At 42.2% G+C, this 17,247-nt stretch overlaps 1 protein-coding gene across 6 annotated transcripts in view; it reads left to right on the top strand.

The window, feature by feature from the left end:
* LOC147148624 (multiple C2 and transmembrane domain-containing protein 2-like) overlaps positions 1-17,247 on the top strand; it is a 54,672-nt gene that overhangs the window by 24,261 nt on the left and 13,164 nt on the right. For 5 of the 6 annotated variants that reach the window (XM_086028691.1, XM_086028689.1, XM_086028692.1 and 2 more), the window contains 2 exons: positions 15,000-15,119; positions 17,164-17,205. In XM_086028691.1, the coding sequence (XP_085884817.1) occupies positions 15,000-15,119; positions 17,164-17,205 (162 nt within the window). Of the gene's footprint in view, positions 1-14,999; positions 15,120-17,163; positions 17,206-17,247 lie in introns of those variants that run through there. The other variant, XR_015086539.1, reaches the window with a different exon arrangement.

The following is a 17,247-nucleotide window of genomic DNA, read 5'->3' as shown; positions in this document are numbered from 1 at the left end:
TCTGCTTTGCATCTGTTTTCTCTCTCCTTTGTGGTGGGGGTGACAAAAAAAAAAAAAAAAAGTTGGAGGCCTCAAAAGGAGCGCCGCTCTTCACTCCCGTGGGGGTTATGCTCTCTAGCTCCCCCCGAGCTGTGGGAGTTCTCACAGCCTGTGCGGTGGGAGCGCGTCTAGCGGGAACAAAAACGACGACGGCCGTGACGATGAAGTGTGTGCACTCACGGAAATTGGAGTCCGTAATTTATTAATTATTAAACAATACGCCGGCAGCACTTGCCGATTTAAGGCGAGATTACAACCACGGTGTCAGGCAACAGCTCTTGAGGTGGAATGAATGCCATGTGCAACCTTGAAACACAGCCGCTTTATTAGAGCAACTGTTTTGTTCATTAGGGCTGTGAAAATGATGAGCATTCACATTTCACTTGTTGCTGGCTTCTAAAAGTGCCATCCATCGTATTAAATCAGTCTCAATACACCGCATATCCTCACTTAGTGGCGCCAGGTGGTTACTCGCACCAGTGATTCCCAACCTTTATAGATCCAAGGCACACATTTTACATTCGAAAAAGCTCACAGCATGTGACCAAACAAACTATGTCACCAAATGTGTGTGCGTGTGTGAAGACGTTTAAATGTGTCCAAAGCATTTGTAAGCGGAAGCCTCTTAACAAAATATATATTTGGTCTCGCAATATCGCTTGATTTTTCACCTTTTGCCCGTTGCTCTGAAACCTCTCCTCTGCAATACATGTGGTTGTATATAGGCCGTTATAAATATTGTCTGTGAGTTTCCAACCCATGTGAGCAGCGTGTTTATTTATCCGGTGAATGATTAATTTTATAAGTAGATTAGAATTTAGCATGAGCTTCTCTCGCTAGTTTTTTTTTCCCCTCAAATATTTATTACAAGTCGACTCTCACAGAGGAATGCTCTGTGTTTAACCCCACCGTGTGTGTCGTATTTTAATGACTTACTCGCCACCTTACTTTGCCACGGTGGACATCTCACCCCAGGCACTTGAGGCGCTGACCCACCTTTCGCCCCAGTAAGGGAAGGAAAGGAAGGGGCTCTATGCCCTGGTGTGTTAACGTATGTGTGAGTGGAGCTGACAGCGAGTCCATGCCATTCTCCCACCCCCACCCTTTGGGTAGGGGGAAAAGGCTCACATGGCAGATCTGTCACCCAGGAGGTCGCTCAGTGTTAACGCACCCGACACGGATTAAACACTAGTGGCCAGCGCCCGAGTGTGAGGTCAGTATGGCCGCCGCTGACAGGCACTACGGGCCCCCCTGCTGACCAGCCCCCCTCGCACTGGTGCTGCTGTGGCCCTGGCATGTGTCAGACAGGCAGGGAGGGTGAGGGCTGGGGGGATGACGTCCAGATCTGGCCCTTGGGAGCACATGCTAATGCTTTGCTTGTCGATGAAGAGACTGTGCAGACATCCTTATAAGCATTTTCTTATCTCTCTGTATAAGTCGGACAAATTGGTTTAGTTTTGGTTTATTTTTAATTGCCCTGAAGTAAGTGACAATGACTGATCACGGCTAAATTTTGTTCCTTTTTTTCTCAGTCAATCATGCAGTGTAGTGGATCTGTATGCCTCTTCATGCCAGAACAATTTTGATGTGCAACAAGAGAGTTTTAAAAATGGTTAGAGATTAAGTTAAGATAATTTTAAAATGTTCCGGAGTGTAAATTTTGCATGCTAAATTCACTTGGACCTAGAGCTATACCATACAAACCATATGTAGTATAGCGCGATATTCAAAATCGTCTATTGTATAATATAACTCTCTATCGTTAATATCTATCTGGAATGCGGGGTATTGTGGTAGCTCTGTTGCTACATTAATGTAGCATCTGAGATGGTATGCTGATCATGCTTGTGTCTCACTCTCCAGACATGACCAATCAACCATCGTTTAATCCAACTGTTACCTTGGTATAAATTAGTAGTGCTGCGATCGATTGGCAACCGATCGTGATCGGCCATTTTCCATGGAAAATTATTTGATCGTCATATGTCGATGAGTGCCTTTCATTGCCAATCGCAAAAACTGATAATCTGCAGCTGGTGTTGCTCTATCAACGAAAATTAGGACAAAATATCTTTGTCAATGAGTCGAGACACGACAAAAATGCTGGTCACGTGACGATAACGATAACTAAATCTATAGTGCAATATTGTTGACAAAGAAAAATGAGACTGGTTTCCAAAATAAAAACTATGCTAAAATGTCTTTTCATTTCTGTTAACCAAAATGAGACTGCTTCAGTCACCATATCCTTTCTTCAGTCCCGATGAGCGATATATTGTTTGGATCAGAAGATGGACATTCTGGATATCCGCTTCCCCTCTCATTGACGATTACGTTTTGTTGCGTGACATGCAAGAGCCCCTATCCAGCCTGTTTTCCATCTGTCTACCTGAACACACTTGATACAAATGATCACAATCGTTATCAGGCTTGTGCAAAGCTCGGTGATGAGCGGATTGTTTAAATCAGGTGTGTGCCAGGCATGGAGAGATGGAAAACAGGCTGGCTCTTGAGGACCGGGATTGAACACCCTTGCCGTAAACCCACCCAAACTACTGATGAGACAACGTGTCTGAGTATTTGTTACGACAGAGTGAAACATGGGTTAACGCAGGGGTCACCAAGTCCGGTCCTCAAGGGCACCTATCCTGCATGTTTTCCATCTCTCCCTGATGCAACACACGTGTTTCAAATGATCTGTATGGTTATCAGGCTTCTGAAAAGCTTGCTGATGATCTGATCATTTCAGTCAGTTGTGTTGCAGAGGGGAGAGATGGAAAACATGCAGGATAGGTGCCCTTGAGGACCGGACTTGGTGACCCCTGGGTTAACGTGTGTGCGTGTGAAGTGGGTGTGTGAGATTGTGTGTTTGTTTGTGGCATTGTGATGCAAAATCCACCTGTTTTTAGCCATCTCAGGGGGCAGCTATTTTGTCACTTGCTGTGGATTTTAGTACTAAACTCATATTCCACAAACACAATATCAATCAGAATGCTGTTTATAGACTAGTGGGGCTGCATCGAACATATTGTTAAGAAAACTTTTGGGTTGACTTCCTCTTTAAATATAATTGCATAACTGAAAAAAGATAAAAAATACAATTTTCTTTGACTACAACTGGACTAAAATGTCACCAGTTTTCTTTGACCAAAACGAGACTAGACTAGACTAAAATGCACAGGTTCAGAAAGTAAATGCCTTGCCACAGCTTGGCTTAAGCTGCAGGTGCTTCCACTCAAGCGGCAGGTGAATAAGCTCATTTACCTGCCAGCGTTTTCACTTTCTGGACCTGAATTTTCCACCTCAGCTAAAATGTCATCAGTTATCTTTGACTAAAACTAGACGAAAATGTCATCAGTTTTCATAAACTAAAACTACAGTAAAACTGTCATGGACAATTCTGACTAAAATAAGAATAAGACTAAAATGCTCAGACTTTCAGTCGAATAAAACTTGATGAGACTAATAAAAACTAAAATGACAGTTTGACACAAAGACTAGACTAAAACTAAAACAGGCCGCCAAAACCAACACTACCTGAAGCTCGTACAATGCAGCCTTAGCAGCATGAGGGTTTATATACGGTAAATATATTTGTGCAAACCTCCATCATTTTGTTTGTCAGAGTAATATATTGTCTGAATTCGCAATGAAAGACAATACAGCATTACTTTCTTCCAAGGATAATAAAACAATGAATGTGATATTTGAATATTCTCTGATGTCTCAGTTTGTACACTGGGGGGCATGACTTAATGACATAAATGATTTGGAAAGAAGAAGAGAAAAGAAACCAAGAAGAAATCTGGCATCATGTCAAATGAAAACTGTAGCACAGTGTGGTGAGCACAAAGTGAAAAAAAAAAAAGAAATAGAAGACTGATTGTTGAGGATATTACTCCGACCAAACCCAAATGTCTGGTGCAGACAGTGACACAACACCCCCCCACCCCAATGTGAAGCTCTTTGCGGTGATTGAAGGCTTTCACCTACGCTGATCAGTGGTGTAACTAAGCTAACGGCTAATGCTAATGTGAATGCTCGTGACCCTTCCTATCGCATCACTGATCAGCAAGCTATTATCTTGTTACAAAAGCACGGGGGCTGCAAATGCCATGATAAGCTCAGTGACATTAGTGGCTACAACATAACCACCAAAGGCAAAACATTTCCATTGAAAATAAATCATGACTTGCTCATTTCTCAACCGCTTTTCATGAAGCGTACTTTTTTATCAACGCCAAAGCGTGTGCTGTCAACACAGAACATGCGTCATTGATATTTTGGTTTTCGAGACAAGGCATTAACTTGGAGCACGGCAACACTTTCCCCATACTAGCTTTAATGTCGGCCTATTGTGTCATTGTTATGCTAATCACTGTAAAACCACTCGGTTCCAGAATGCATTGAATGGTGAAATGCATTTAATTATTGACATCATAAGGATGTTTATCCTTATCATAAGTGTGTGTGTTTGTGTTACCAGTTGTTTGTTGAATGTATGTCCATGCCTGTCACATTTATGTTTGGTTAATGGTCTACTATGTTTTTGTTTGTTTGCTTTTAACCAGTCCCTGACTTTAGTTTGTGTGCAAAATAGTTACAAGTTACATCTGTTCAATTCCTCCATGAGTTGCAATGCTGACCCAAGCATTGCTTGTAAAAAAGTTTATGACTAATCAATTCACAGACCGATCCAATGACTGTATATAATTAATATAGCTATACATATTGAAGGAATCAAAGTTATGATATGCTATTATTTCCTACGATGTATAATGTGAGATCATGTTTATCTGTGTATCATTGTAAACGGTTTGGGTACATTAAGCGTAAAACAATCGGCCATCATCGGCCAACTTGCCAATTAATCAGCCGGGCCTTAGTCATTTGCAAGGTATGGGATTCACCATACCAACCAAAATTGGTTGTGAGGCCTGGTTACTTAAATGTGTATTGAGATTTGTATTTTGGGGAAACGCAGTCAGACAGAACAACAACGGCATAAAAATCGGAAGTTGTATTTTATTTACTATGTATATGGACTTGGAAGGCAGTCCTACACTGTGTGAGGAAGGGACGTGACAAGTAGCGAATTGTCTTGTTCCACTGCTGAGTCAAATAGCGTGGTGGTTGTTTGCCTTTTCTTGCTGCGACAGTGAGGAAAGGACACTACGAGTAGCAAATAGGACAGGACAGGTCGAGTGAGCCAGGCAGTGAGTGCTACCTGTGTGTGATGTTTGTGACTATGCAGCGCCAAACACCCTTTGTAAATTTTGTTTTAACGCGAACTGGTACAAGCAATTTGCTGAAAGCCAACCTTCACTTCACACACAAGTCCATTCATTTCTTGTAAATGGAATTGCACTCTAAGTGCAACTGACCTCTACCTGAAAATATTTTTCCCTCCCTTTTTATACTCTCACCAAGCAGTCTCTCTACTATATGTTTCCCTTTACTCCTCCACCTCCTCTTCCTTCTCCTCAGTCGATACGACTTGAGCTGAGCGTATGTGAAATATTTATTCAGAAATGATTTGCTCAGAGCGCCGCGGCTGCCCACACACACACACTCTCTGTGTGCCCCGAAGAGAAATCTTATCTGCGCTCCCTCCGCCTGCCTGCCGACACCCCCTCCCTCTACACTTCCCAGACCCCCCCCGACCCCTGAAAGCCTGTCCCCGCACTGGCCCAAGCTCAACACACATTACATGTCTCATTGCTCTGCGTTTACTGCTGCTTGAGAACCCTGATTCTTCGCAGCGGCCGGCCCTCAATTTCAAGACCAGCGACGCGTGCGTGTGCCTTTTGGATTTGTCGGACTTTTCTGATCATGTTAATTACATTACATTTACATTACATTACCTTACAATTACACACAAGGCAGAAACAAATGGATCCTTTAAACATTATCTATAGTGTTCTATTGCATTTTCAAACATGGTTAAAGCCGCAAGGAGTGGGTAAAGTTTTGAGCACAAGAGCCATATTGGTTTTTGAAACAGGCAAATTAAAATAACAAAACGGCACATCTTCATTTTTGTGCCAGGGCTAGTTTTCCGTGTTTGGGAATTTGGCAGAGCATGTTATGCCTCGCCGGGCGTTCCGAGGGTGGACCGAGGGCGTATTCCAGAGCTGGGCAGTCCGTCCCTGGGCCGGACCCTCCTGCCCGGCCGGATGCCCATTTTGGGGCGGGTGGGCCGGCGGTGACAAATTAAAAAAAATGGCTGGACTAAGCATGGCCGGAAGTGGATTTTAGTTCGGCCCACTCATCGGCCCTCATGTGTTTGTAGTTTCATCTCAAATTTCATCTCAGCCTACTCGGTGAAAGGCTTCTTTTTAGGATTTTTTCTACTCCCGCGTTGGCGTGAGCGGCAACTGCCGCATTGATTCACGTGACTGACGCATTGTGCTGTTGGCGACAGGTCTGAAACACATGCCACGCACACATCAGGAATGCTGCTCTGATCGGTCCATTATGTCACACGTTGCAATGACATGCAGTTTCCCACACGGAGAGGAGAGAGAGGATGCAGCACGCAGCTCGTTGCTGCTGCAAAAGCAAACTAGTTTGGCAATAAAATTAAATGCATAGTCTAGTCATCTCGGTCCTTTATGGTTCTAGCAGGTACGATATCCATTGTTGTCGCTGTCTTTTTGAAGCGATGCCCTCCCCACTTGGAACGTAACTGTTTCAAAACAACTTGTGTCCGGGAGTATATTAAGCTGTGCGCAGCACTCAAGTATGACATCAAGGTGGAGTTCATGCACTTCTTCTGGCGTCTTCTACTTCCGGAAATACGCCGTAGCAAACCTGCTGTGTACAGTGGTTTGCTGGTATGCTTGAGTACCCAAGGTAGAAAAGCGCTATATAAGTGACAGCCAATTTTATTTTGAAGGCCGTGAACAAAGGGAAGTGTGGAAAATAAGTAACTTGTTGACTGCGACTTCTGGCCGTCCATTGGACCCAAATAATTATACAATACGACAAAACCAACGCCGGGGCTGGCAATGAAAGTAAACACATGCAGTTGGGTAAATAGTAAAGTACTAGTGGCGCATTTTGAAGCATGTCCACAGCAGGTTCGAATAGTAAATTAGCAAGCTAATGATCCTTAAAAAGCTTCTGCCGTTAGCATCTCTCCCGCGGCTTCACTTTTTTTTGGGGGGGGGCCGAAGTGCGGAACGGGGCGGGGGCCGACAATGTTTATTAATAAGGGCGGGGGGTCGCGGCCGGAAGGGTACCCAGGTCAAGGGTGGAGGGCCACGGCCGGCAAAAAAGGGTTAAGTGCCCAGCCCTGGCGTTTTCTATTATAGGTCTCAGGCACACCAGACAATTTGGTGACAAAAAAGTAGTCAAGACTTTAGACCAGGTGAAAACAGGTCTAAGTTGTGGTGCAGGTGGTATGATGAATTTGGTGGATTTGATCAAGGCGCAGGCAGGGGGATGTGTGTGGTGGATGTCAGTGTATTTCATTCATGAATATGACAACAGTGCGCATCAATTCCTCTGAGTCATTGTAAAAATAAATTGATTTAAATTATTATTATTATCATCTTAAATTTATTTTTTAAAGCACCTCCCCGACTGCGACACAACTATGGGTCACTGGGGGGTGATCACATGGATGCATGATCGGGGGTAGAAGGCGGTGTCCAAGTGCCCGCTTCACAGCGGCCAACTTAACACAAGTGGAGATCTTCTTGCAGTTCCTTTTAAATGTACATGGCGCGCGCATTGATGTAAAATACTTTTAATAATAACATACTGCTTCATTGCCATTTTTAAATGTTATATTATAAGTTATAATCAACCACTATTACATAAAATATAACATGTTTTATTTTACAAATTCGTATAGTTTTTATTTAAGTAAATAATAAATAATTCATGTTTAATTCATTCAAAATTGTTTGTAATGCGTCTACGTCACAGTTATCAAACAATACCAGATCTGGCCTGCCATATTATTTTATGGGGCCCATGAAAGCAAATTATGTGTATTGACTTAATGTTTCTTGCTAAAATATTGAAATTGCCAATTGTCTTCACGTTTAAAAACGTTGAGACATTGCACATATTTTTATTACTAGTCCATCTTTAAAAAGGAATGTTATAATGTACAAAAACAAACAGTTTTTCTGTTGTATATATGTAATGATCCAATCATACATTTATTTGGGTACACAGACTTAAGCACCCTCACGAGGAAACCATAACTACATGTACGATGTGACCCTCAGCAAAAATGAGTTCGACACCTTCTGCCTATATTAATGGTTTAAACCATAAATACACCACCACATATGATCCCAAAACAGTTTTCTATACTGGGTGTACCCCAAAAAATTGACATAATTTCGCAGGCCAATAATTTGGGCAAATCTATCTGAACTAACCTCATTTTTTTTTTTTTTTACAGAATATGCAGAAACAGATCAAGATGTTATATTTAATGTCTTACTTGATCTGGTCTATGCCCCGTTCACTCTTCCTGCTAGCATTGATGAACTCAGGCAGAGAATGACTTCCGCACTGGATAATGTTACAGAAGACATACTACAGCAAGAGTATTCTGTTTGGCAAGAGCTTAACCACTGATTTGGCATGAGCCACGTCACAGGCGGTGCACATATTGAACGCTTATGAAATCAGACCCAGAAATTTCAGAACCTAAACTTTTCAATTTCATTGGGCAAGACAGTAGTTTTCAAGGTAGTTGCTTTTAAAATGAATCCTATAACATTACCCTCATAAATGAATGGCTCATTGATTTAATTTAGAAACAATGCAACGTCATCTCTGGAACTTCCAGTAACGACCCAGGCTAAACTTAGGTCCTCCCAGACATACAAATATGTTTGTTTTGCAGTTGAGATGTATCACTTTAACTACAGTATATATGCATATATATATATATATATATATATATATATATATATATATATATATATATCTGTCACCACTTACTACTTTCCTATTTGTCAGGATTTTGGCGCATTCCTGTCGCATCTTCGTGCATAAATTAGTGATTAGTGAGAATAGCAAATGGAAGATGAATATGTAAATTTGTAAATAGCAGACCGTGAATAGGTGGGGGTTCACAGTCGAAGTATTATGGTGTCCATCTTGTAAAGGGAAGCATTTGCCAATCTGCTGCTACGCTTGCCAGTCACTCGACTAGCGTGGTTAAGCTAGTTACCACCCTCCCGCCTCTTCCCCTTGTTAATCCATTTACAGGATGTCAGAAACTCTTTTGCGGGATTTCTTTGTCCCTATTGTTGATCTTTTATCCCCCACACTCCCTCCCGGGAGAGCCTGGGTGGCACTGGAGCTACCGTGCTTGCTCAGCTTGAAGTTGTTTTATTCACACTTTTAATCTCTGAGTGCTTTATTATAATATGCCCAATTTCGTGCAGCCAAGCAAAGGGTGGTGGTTTGGGGGGTCTGTGTGCTACATTTAGTGGAATAATATTAATGGCGCCATAAAACAACTCTGTCAGGCTGTTCTTAACCCCACTGGTAGAGTTGCTTGCCCAGGCTTGTCCTCTTTTCCCATCACTTACAGGTGGCTTAGGAGAGTGCATTTCCATCATATTTACAGTTAATACTCTTCTAAACGCTAATTGTTTTGTCTCCTCCCCGAGCCCCCCGCCTTGAATCATGCAGCTATTTTTCAGCGAACTGGTAGAGATGCTCTTTCATAAATATTTATGCTTGTTCAAATACAAGGCACTTGTTAGTCCAAATTTTTGTGCTTAAGGACCAAATTTTTGTGCTGAAGGACCATATTTGATTTTTAATACCGGTAGACATGTGAGGTCACTTGTAGATGAGGTTAAAAACCTAAATAAAAAATATAAATTAATTGCGGGTGTAAAATATTTATAATTGATGTACATTTATCAGTTGTATAATTAATAATTAATTTAATTATAAATAATTAAGACTAATTTAATAAACTACATGAAAATCTATTTAGCTAATTATTTCCGATATGTAAATGGACAAGTGTATTTGAATAATAATATAATAATACAGTAATTGATTCTTTTTTTTCAAATGTTATTTAACACTAACCCTAACTCAGAATTCCCCTTTATGGGACTAATAAAGTTTATATAATCTGTTATTTGTTTATAATTATGGTGGGCCGAATAAGAAGAAGAAGCGGGTCATGCGTGGCCCGCGGGCCATATTTAAATACATGCCTGTGTTAGCCATTTGTGCCGTGTGCTCAACTACATTGTTTGTCATCGCCTTGCTTTGTTTTGTCTATTGCGCTTAACGCATTTGATATGTTTCAGAAGGTTGTGGTTTCCTCACTGCATGTAATTTGTTGATGGAAGGAAGGTGGGGCAGGAGAACTAGAAAAGCGCCTCCGCTCGTCTTTGACGGCAATTAAAATGCGGATTATTTTTATACAGATTTACAGTTGCACTTTGTCCAACGTGTCCTTTAATCACTCAGCCGCTTGCTAATAAAACACAAGCCACTTAGTTGGGTGAATTAGTCTCGTCTCCTTTCTAGTGTGGGGGTGGGGGGGTTACTCTAGAGGATGTGAGGAGACATTGAAACTGGTAAAGTACACTCCTGCCTCTGCTCATTACTTTGGGATACTTGACGACGACAGCACCTGAGTGAAGTTTTTTTTTCTGCCTTTTCTTTTCTTTTTTTTTACCACCCAGATGTTTTACTTTTCATCCCAAAGAAAGCTTGTAAAGGCAGAACACACCGGTGAGGGAGGAATGGAGGAGCTATGTCTGACAGTTTTGGTTTCTACCCTCATTTAGGCGCTCACTTTTCTCCTGACACCAGGCATTGTCTTCCTGTAGACTTTTATCTTGTCTGCTGAGCCGGAACGCGGTGAGCAGAAATTTGCATTAGTGGGCGATTATGAATACCTGTGACAGATTCTCTTCCCCCTTTGGGCGGAAATGAATTGGCCTCCTCTGTTGACTCGCGCGAGAAGACGGAGGCCGAGCAATTAGACTTTTAGTGGTTAATGCGGCAGCTTTCGCCAGGCGGGAGCAAGGAGGTGCGACATTCCTGCTGGGCTCGTGTCACTTTTCCCTTCCTCCCCTTTTCCCTTTTTATTTCTATAATGGGAATATGGAGGGAATATGACAAGCTACCAGTCGGCCAGCCACTGAATTCCTCGGGGGGTGAGGGGATGAGCATTGCTCTGGAAGTGTCTCACGGGAGCTGAGGTGACAACACATGATGCAGGTTATTCATAACCTAGCCACCATGTATATTCATTGTTTACCTTTTTTTTTTATCTTTACCCCCCGCATGTGCTAGTTTGTCGCTGTAATGCAAATGAGCTATTAAAAGAATAACGTTTTGGCACATATTGTCTATTTGTGAAACTTGTTGTACAGAAACCCCCTGCCTATTTGCAAATGCACCTTATACATGGTGCCCTGAGATATGAGTAACAAGACATGAGTTTTCCAAGATATGATCCGCCATTCAGACAATTTTTTTTATTTGACTTGAGAGCAAAAAATTAAGATACGAGCACTGTGTGGTGGCAGTGAACTCAACTCAGCTTAGTTCACAACCAGTAGCACAAGAGAATTACACATTGCATAGGCCTATTTAAAACAGCCACATAACTGCCTTGACGTGCACTTGCTTAATGCTAACACATAATGGGAAACAGCAGAGTCGGGCATTCGTCTATGATTTAGTCAGTCTATGAGTTCCCATCTATATTTCAGAATTGCCCGGATGGTCCGAGTTAGCCAAACGGCATTGAGAATGGACTTTACTGGTACCACGCCACACACGGGTGCCCCACTCCTGACACGCAAGCTAAACAAATAAAAAATAAAACAGTGTTGTATACCTTTCGGTCCCACAGATGCAATGACATGCACCCCATTTTGTTTTTATTTCACCAATCACCACACTGTGCGTGTGTGTGTGTTTGTTGTTTTTATTTGATATTTTTTCTTTATTAGGCAGCGTGTCTGCTTGTGCGGCGCCTGCGTGTGACGTGAAAATTACGTTGTCGATGCCAATCGGCTATCGCCAACGAGGGACAGACTGGCACCATGTGGGTCAACCACTATACCACACATTTACAATCTGGTTTAAACGAACAGGTAATTACAAAGTTTTTTCGGGTGGTCTTAATTGCTTACGTTTTTTTCATCATTTGCAGCAGGGCTCAGTCCCGATCCCCCTGCGAATACCTCTTCTTTATTGTAGTCGTCTCAGCTCACCTACTGCTCTGTCAAAGGATACTAAGTGGTGCAGTGGAGAGGCTCTGGGGCGTTTGTCTGATTTACTCACTGTTCCCTGAGTTCTGGTGCGGCACTAGGTAGACTGGCCCCCGGGAATCCACATGTACACGCGCCGCGCATGGTGACTGTGACACAAGCAGTCTGTTGTTTGCGGGGCCTCGCCATACCGAGGCCCCAAGCCGTTTCTCGCTTTCTCTGTGTTTCACGTCCTGTCTCGGGCTTTAACGCAAACATATTGTTCACTCTCCAAGCAGCCTGCAGCTCTTTTGAGCCTGTTGTTATTTTCTAGCTTTAAAGCGCTAGGCCTAGCGTGGGTACAGGTTGTAGCTGTCATTGCTAGCAAATAAAATAGGTTTAAGTAGTTGAAGTATTCTCCCTAAAAAGTAAGACAATTTTTTTACACCTATTTTCCTAAAAGCATTTTTTTCTATGGGCTCACACTCCCAAAGCATTCATGTTAGGAATCCTCGAAGACTCAAAATTTCAAAAGTATGAATGTGAGTGGCATGCTTGATTTTTTATAGGCATGGGTAGATTCTAATGGAAGGGTAACTGTGACCAAAAATACAGTGGTATCACATCATTAACATATCAGCTCCAGAATGTTTTTTTAAATGTTATATTTAGGTAAATAAAAACAGCATTTTTTTTCCTGATTGAGCACTTTATATTCTGTTTTCCAGCAAGATATGTAATATGTGTTATATTAAGAATATGTACCATTTTAAGCTTTAAAGCAACACTGTGTAACCTTAAGTTTTCATTGATTATGGCGGCAGCATGTGGACAAAAGTGGCAGTGTTTTGAGTGAAGTCAATCACATTTCCCATGAGCGCCAGTGGCGCAGCACATAGTGTACTCTCATGGAATCCTGAGCTCTCGCTCGCCTGCAGTTGGACTGAATTGTATTTCTGTTTCCAGTGGCTGTGTTTAGGATGAATGTTGATGATGTAGTGACATATGCCGTATAGCATATTTGTAGTTTTTTTTGTGTGGCAGGGTTTATGGTTTCCTCCTCAAAGTTGCCTATTGCCAGTAAAAAGCGATACAGACCCACTCAGGCCATGACAAAGGTACCATTCAACCAATTGTAAGTCAATGTTTCATCAGAAGAGTTATGAAAATTTTAATTCTTCTCAGTAAGTCACATTGCCCCACACTGCTGAGCTATTTTTAGAATGTCTCTGTTGGCTACTCATGTTGTCCTAGGGGCAACTTGTGCCCGCCGGCACCATCTTTTTTTTAAGACAATACGCAAAAGTGCAAATAAGCAAAAATGCATCCATGTTTGCAGTGTCTCTTTTGTCTTGCTCACTGCCTGCTCCTCCGTGCATAACTGCTCACCCCTGCCGTCCCTGCTTGCCGAGAAGGAGAAAAAAAAAAGTTAATTGGAGGCAATTCACTTCAAAAATGTGGCTCGTTATTTAACTCTGCAAGCAGCCAATCATATTGTGCCATGTTCAGAAATCCCCTCAGCTCATAACCGATGACAGACAGTATTAGTGGTTATTGAAACCATGACTTTTTAAAACCATGGTAAACCGTCAAACCGGTAATCGGCCCATGCCTAGTTGTCTATATGTGCCCTGAGATTCAGTGTTGATCAGTCAAGGATACGTCCCACCTCTCACAAAGATAGCTGGGATAGACTCCATCTCATCAGTGGCCCTAATCAGGACAAGCACTATAGAAAATTGATGGATTTTGGGAGAGGCAAACAAAAAGGTTTACGGCACAATCGGTGCATTGAACACAAAACTCAAGTAGTGAGCCTCAGACTGCACTTACAGTTCCAGGTTATTAAAAAGGAAGTAGTTTGTTCAGCAGTGTAAGAATTTTTTCGGTTGCAGCTCGTCAGTTTGTGCTGTTTTCATTCGTTTGGGTCGCCAACTGTATTTTTTTTTCACGATTGGTGAAATCTGACAATCAAGCATTTCCTGAGTTTCATCTGACTGAAGGTCGCATTTGTCAGTATGCCTATACCCATTTAACAAAAGAATCGGAAATGAATACAGATACATGGTGTAGTCAAGCTTATATGGACTTCAACTTAATATCAGGGACATTTTTTCCCCACCTCCTTCTTGTCAAGCGGCTGGTAAAATCGTTTTCACACATTCCCCATCATTTGACTTGTAAGCAGACTCATTAGACTGCTGCTAAGTGGCTTTAAAAGCAACCATCCAATTAGCACTCCGCTGTGAAATGCAGTCCCGTTTCGTGCATTACTCCTTTACAGAATTATAAGGGATTACGCATTCAGCATGATCCGCCTTATTTCTACCGGGGGTCAGTATCATCGCAGCCGAAGGGGTAAATGCTGCAAATGCTCCTCCGGTTGCCATATGTGCCTCGTCAGAGCTTCTCGCCGTCTCCGACTCTAAGAGGATTTGACGCGCTGGTTAAAAAAGACGGCATACCGCGTCTATCCGTCATACTTTCTGTTCAGCACGAGTGCTCAATGCCAACACAGCGCTATCGCCGTGTGTATAAATAGGATTTGACCGTATTAAAAAGTTGTCTCTTGAATTTTTAGACATAATCTGTTGCCAAACTCTCAAAAGGCTTTACAGTCTGTAGCGCTTTTATGAGAGATTTCAAATGTGCTTAAATCAATTTGGGATTTTGTTTCGGTTACGGCCACATGGGGATTTTGAGGTTGCTTGAGCTGTATCACATTTCATCTGTCCTGTCCCGTCTCCTCAGATCTTTCTGGTGACAGTATGGCACTGGGAGCTCTTCATGCTTCCCCTCTTCCTGCTACTGCTCATCAGCTGGAACTACCTTCAGCTCCGTGCCAGAAATGGCGGCTCCTACCAGGACCTGGTGAGTGAAATTGACATTGCACTTTGCATAAGTAACCCTGCACTGTGAAGACATTGAAACCTACACAATCTGTCATTTACATATTATTACAAGTCTGTCTTTAGGCTTAACACCAGCAGTATCCCTCAGTGCTGGCGTACAATTCGAAAAGTGGGCAGTTTGACATAATTTACTTGAATTATAGTTAAAGTGTGGGTAGGGAAAGTGTCAGTCTTGTGTGTGGGTTGTCGGCAATTCCAAACAGAAAAATGGAGTGCAACAAGTTCAAATTAAGCCCACAGGGTGTTAGACAAAGTCGACAGATGGAGAGAAAGCACAAAAAGAAAATATTATGCACATTGAAACCTTATAGAAATGTGTCATCAATGTTCAGATTTATGTTGAGACAGGAGAGGCCATTTTTATATAACCTGTAAATGACACAGCAAGCAGAAGTTGTCACAAAAAAATATATATATTTTAAAATTCTGGTTTTCTCGGCTGATGAGAAGAAAAACCTTGACAGAGTCATTCAGAGGCTACAGTTTGGAGAAAGAAATTATCTGCTCAGAAATGAACTCATTACTCTACAGAAACATTTTCCCTGCCAATTTCAACAACGATGCAACAAAACTGATTAGGAAATTCTTTATCATGTAGTAAGATCATGAACCAAAATACGTGCATATGCAGAAATGTGTGCTTAAATCGTGCCTACACACAAATGATTCACAAATCTGTGATTTCTCAATATGTTTGTACTTGAATTTGTTCGTACACTGCGACCAAATTTAGAACTGTGCATTCACACAAATAATGGTCAGCTTTTGAAAAAAAAAACAGTTAACCACACACCTTTTACCAAGATACACAATATATTGAAACTAGTGTCATTTATTTAAAAACAAACAAATAAAAAACGTAATAACTGAAGCCGTGAATTTGCACATTGGTTGAATAAATGTCATCACTAAGCATGAAATGGACACTTGTCATCACTTTTACCCTCATTCCATTCAAGCGCAAGTATGTACTGTACGTGTGTACAGTACGTGTGTACAGTATGTGTGTATCCGCCATCGGCCAGCTGTTGGCAGTGGTCCCTCAATGAGCACGCGCAATCGCGCAAACTGAAAAGTGATCGAACCGCGTTTTACTGCATTGGCGCACTTTTCCTTATCACTGTAGCCCAATACTGATAACGTAGAATACATTTCCTAGTTAGTCCAAGGCTTTGAAGTGTTCATATCAACCAAGTAGACATGCTACAAATCACAAACAACATTTCCTGAAATGTTTTTAAACAAAAAAAGCACAAAACGTGCGTTGTTTGTAGCGTTTTGGGAGCATATATGCACAAACGCAACAAAAATGAAAACAACCACAAAACATCCATCTATCCGTTTTCCACAATCGTGTAAGTGGGTAAGCTAGCATCCTCCACCCTGTCTACAACTGTGGGCTTAATGTTTGCCCTACACATGCCTCTGAAGGTTAATGCTGTTCACACTTCCGACTCCCACCCCTGCCAGAAGCCTGGCCTGCTCACACGTCCTCCCCAAAGTGGCGCCCCCTCAGCAGTGAGTGTGTTTGTGGTTGCAGGCAAAGGTTGCATCCCTGGGCAATGTTAAAGTCCGAGCTCACCCTCCACATCCAGTTGCCGAGACCTTCTCGTAACCCTGCGGCTGGCATGACAAAAGCGCTGTTCTAAGGCAATGTCACAGCAGGGTCAGGGATGACTTGATATAAAGTGATATCGGCAACAACATCCAAATTAAATGTTTTTTTCCCCCAACCTCCTGTTTTTTTTTTTTTTGTGCGCTCACATTGCGGAGAAATGAGATTGCTTTGGTGTGACAGTGCTCGCGTGGAGAAGGCTCTCTTTCACCTCTCCCTTTTGTGTCAGGTCACCTCATGATGCCGTCTCTATGGAAACAAGCCTCTCCCAATAGGGGTGAATCTACTCAAAGGAAATTTCATTACGAGGTGTTTGTTAAAAATGCTCCCGTCCCACAAATGCCCCATTCACTTGAATCTCTCTCTCTGCCCTTTCATTTTCTCCCAGGTGAACATGAGCATGGGTGAGGATGAAGAGGACGACGAGAAGGTATTTTATCTCGTCTCACTCAAACATTTTTACGGGATAATG

The sequence above is a fragment of the Filicampus tigris genome, chromosome 4 (assembly GCF_054856515.1).
Source record: "Filicampus tigris isolate MCC_2025a chromosome 4, RoL_Ftig_1.0, whole genome shotgun sequence".
Lineage (NCBI taxonomy): Eukaryota > Metazoa > Chordata > Actinopteri > Syngnathiformes > Syngnathidae > Filicampus > Filicampus tigris.
This window is presented reverse-complemented; position numbering and strand designations above follow the sequence as displayed.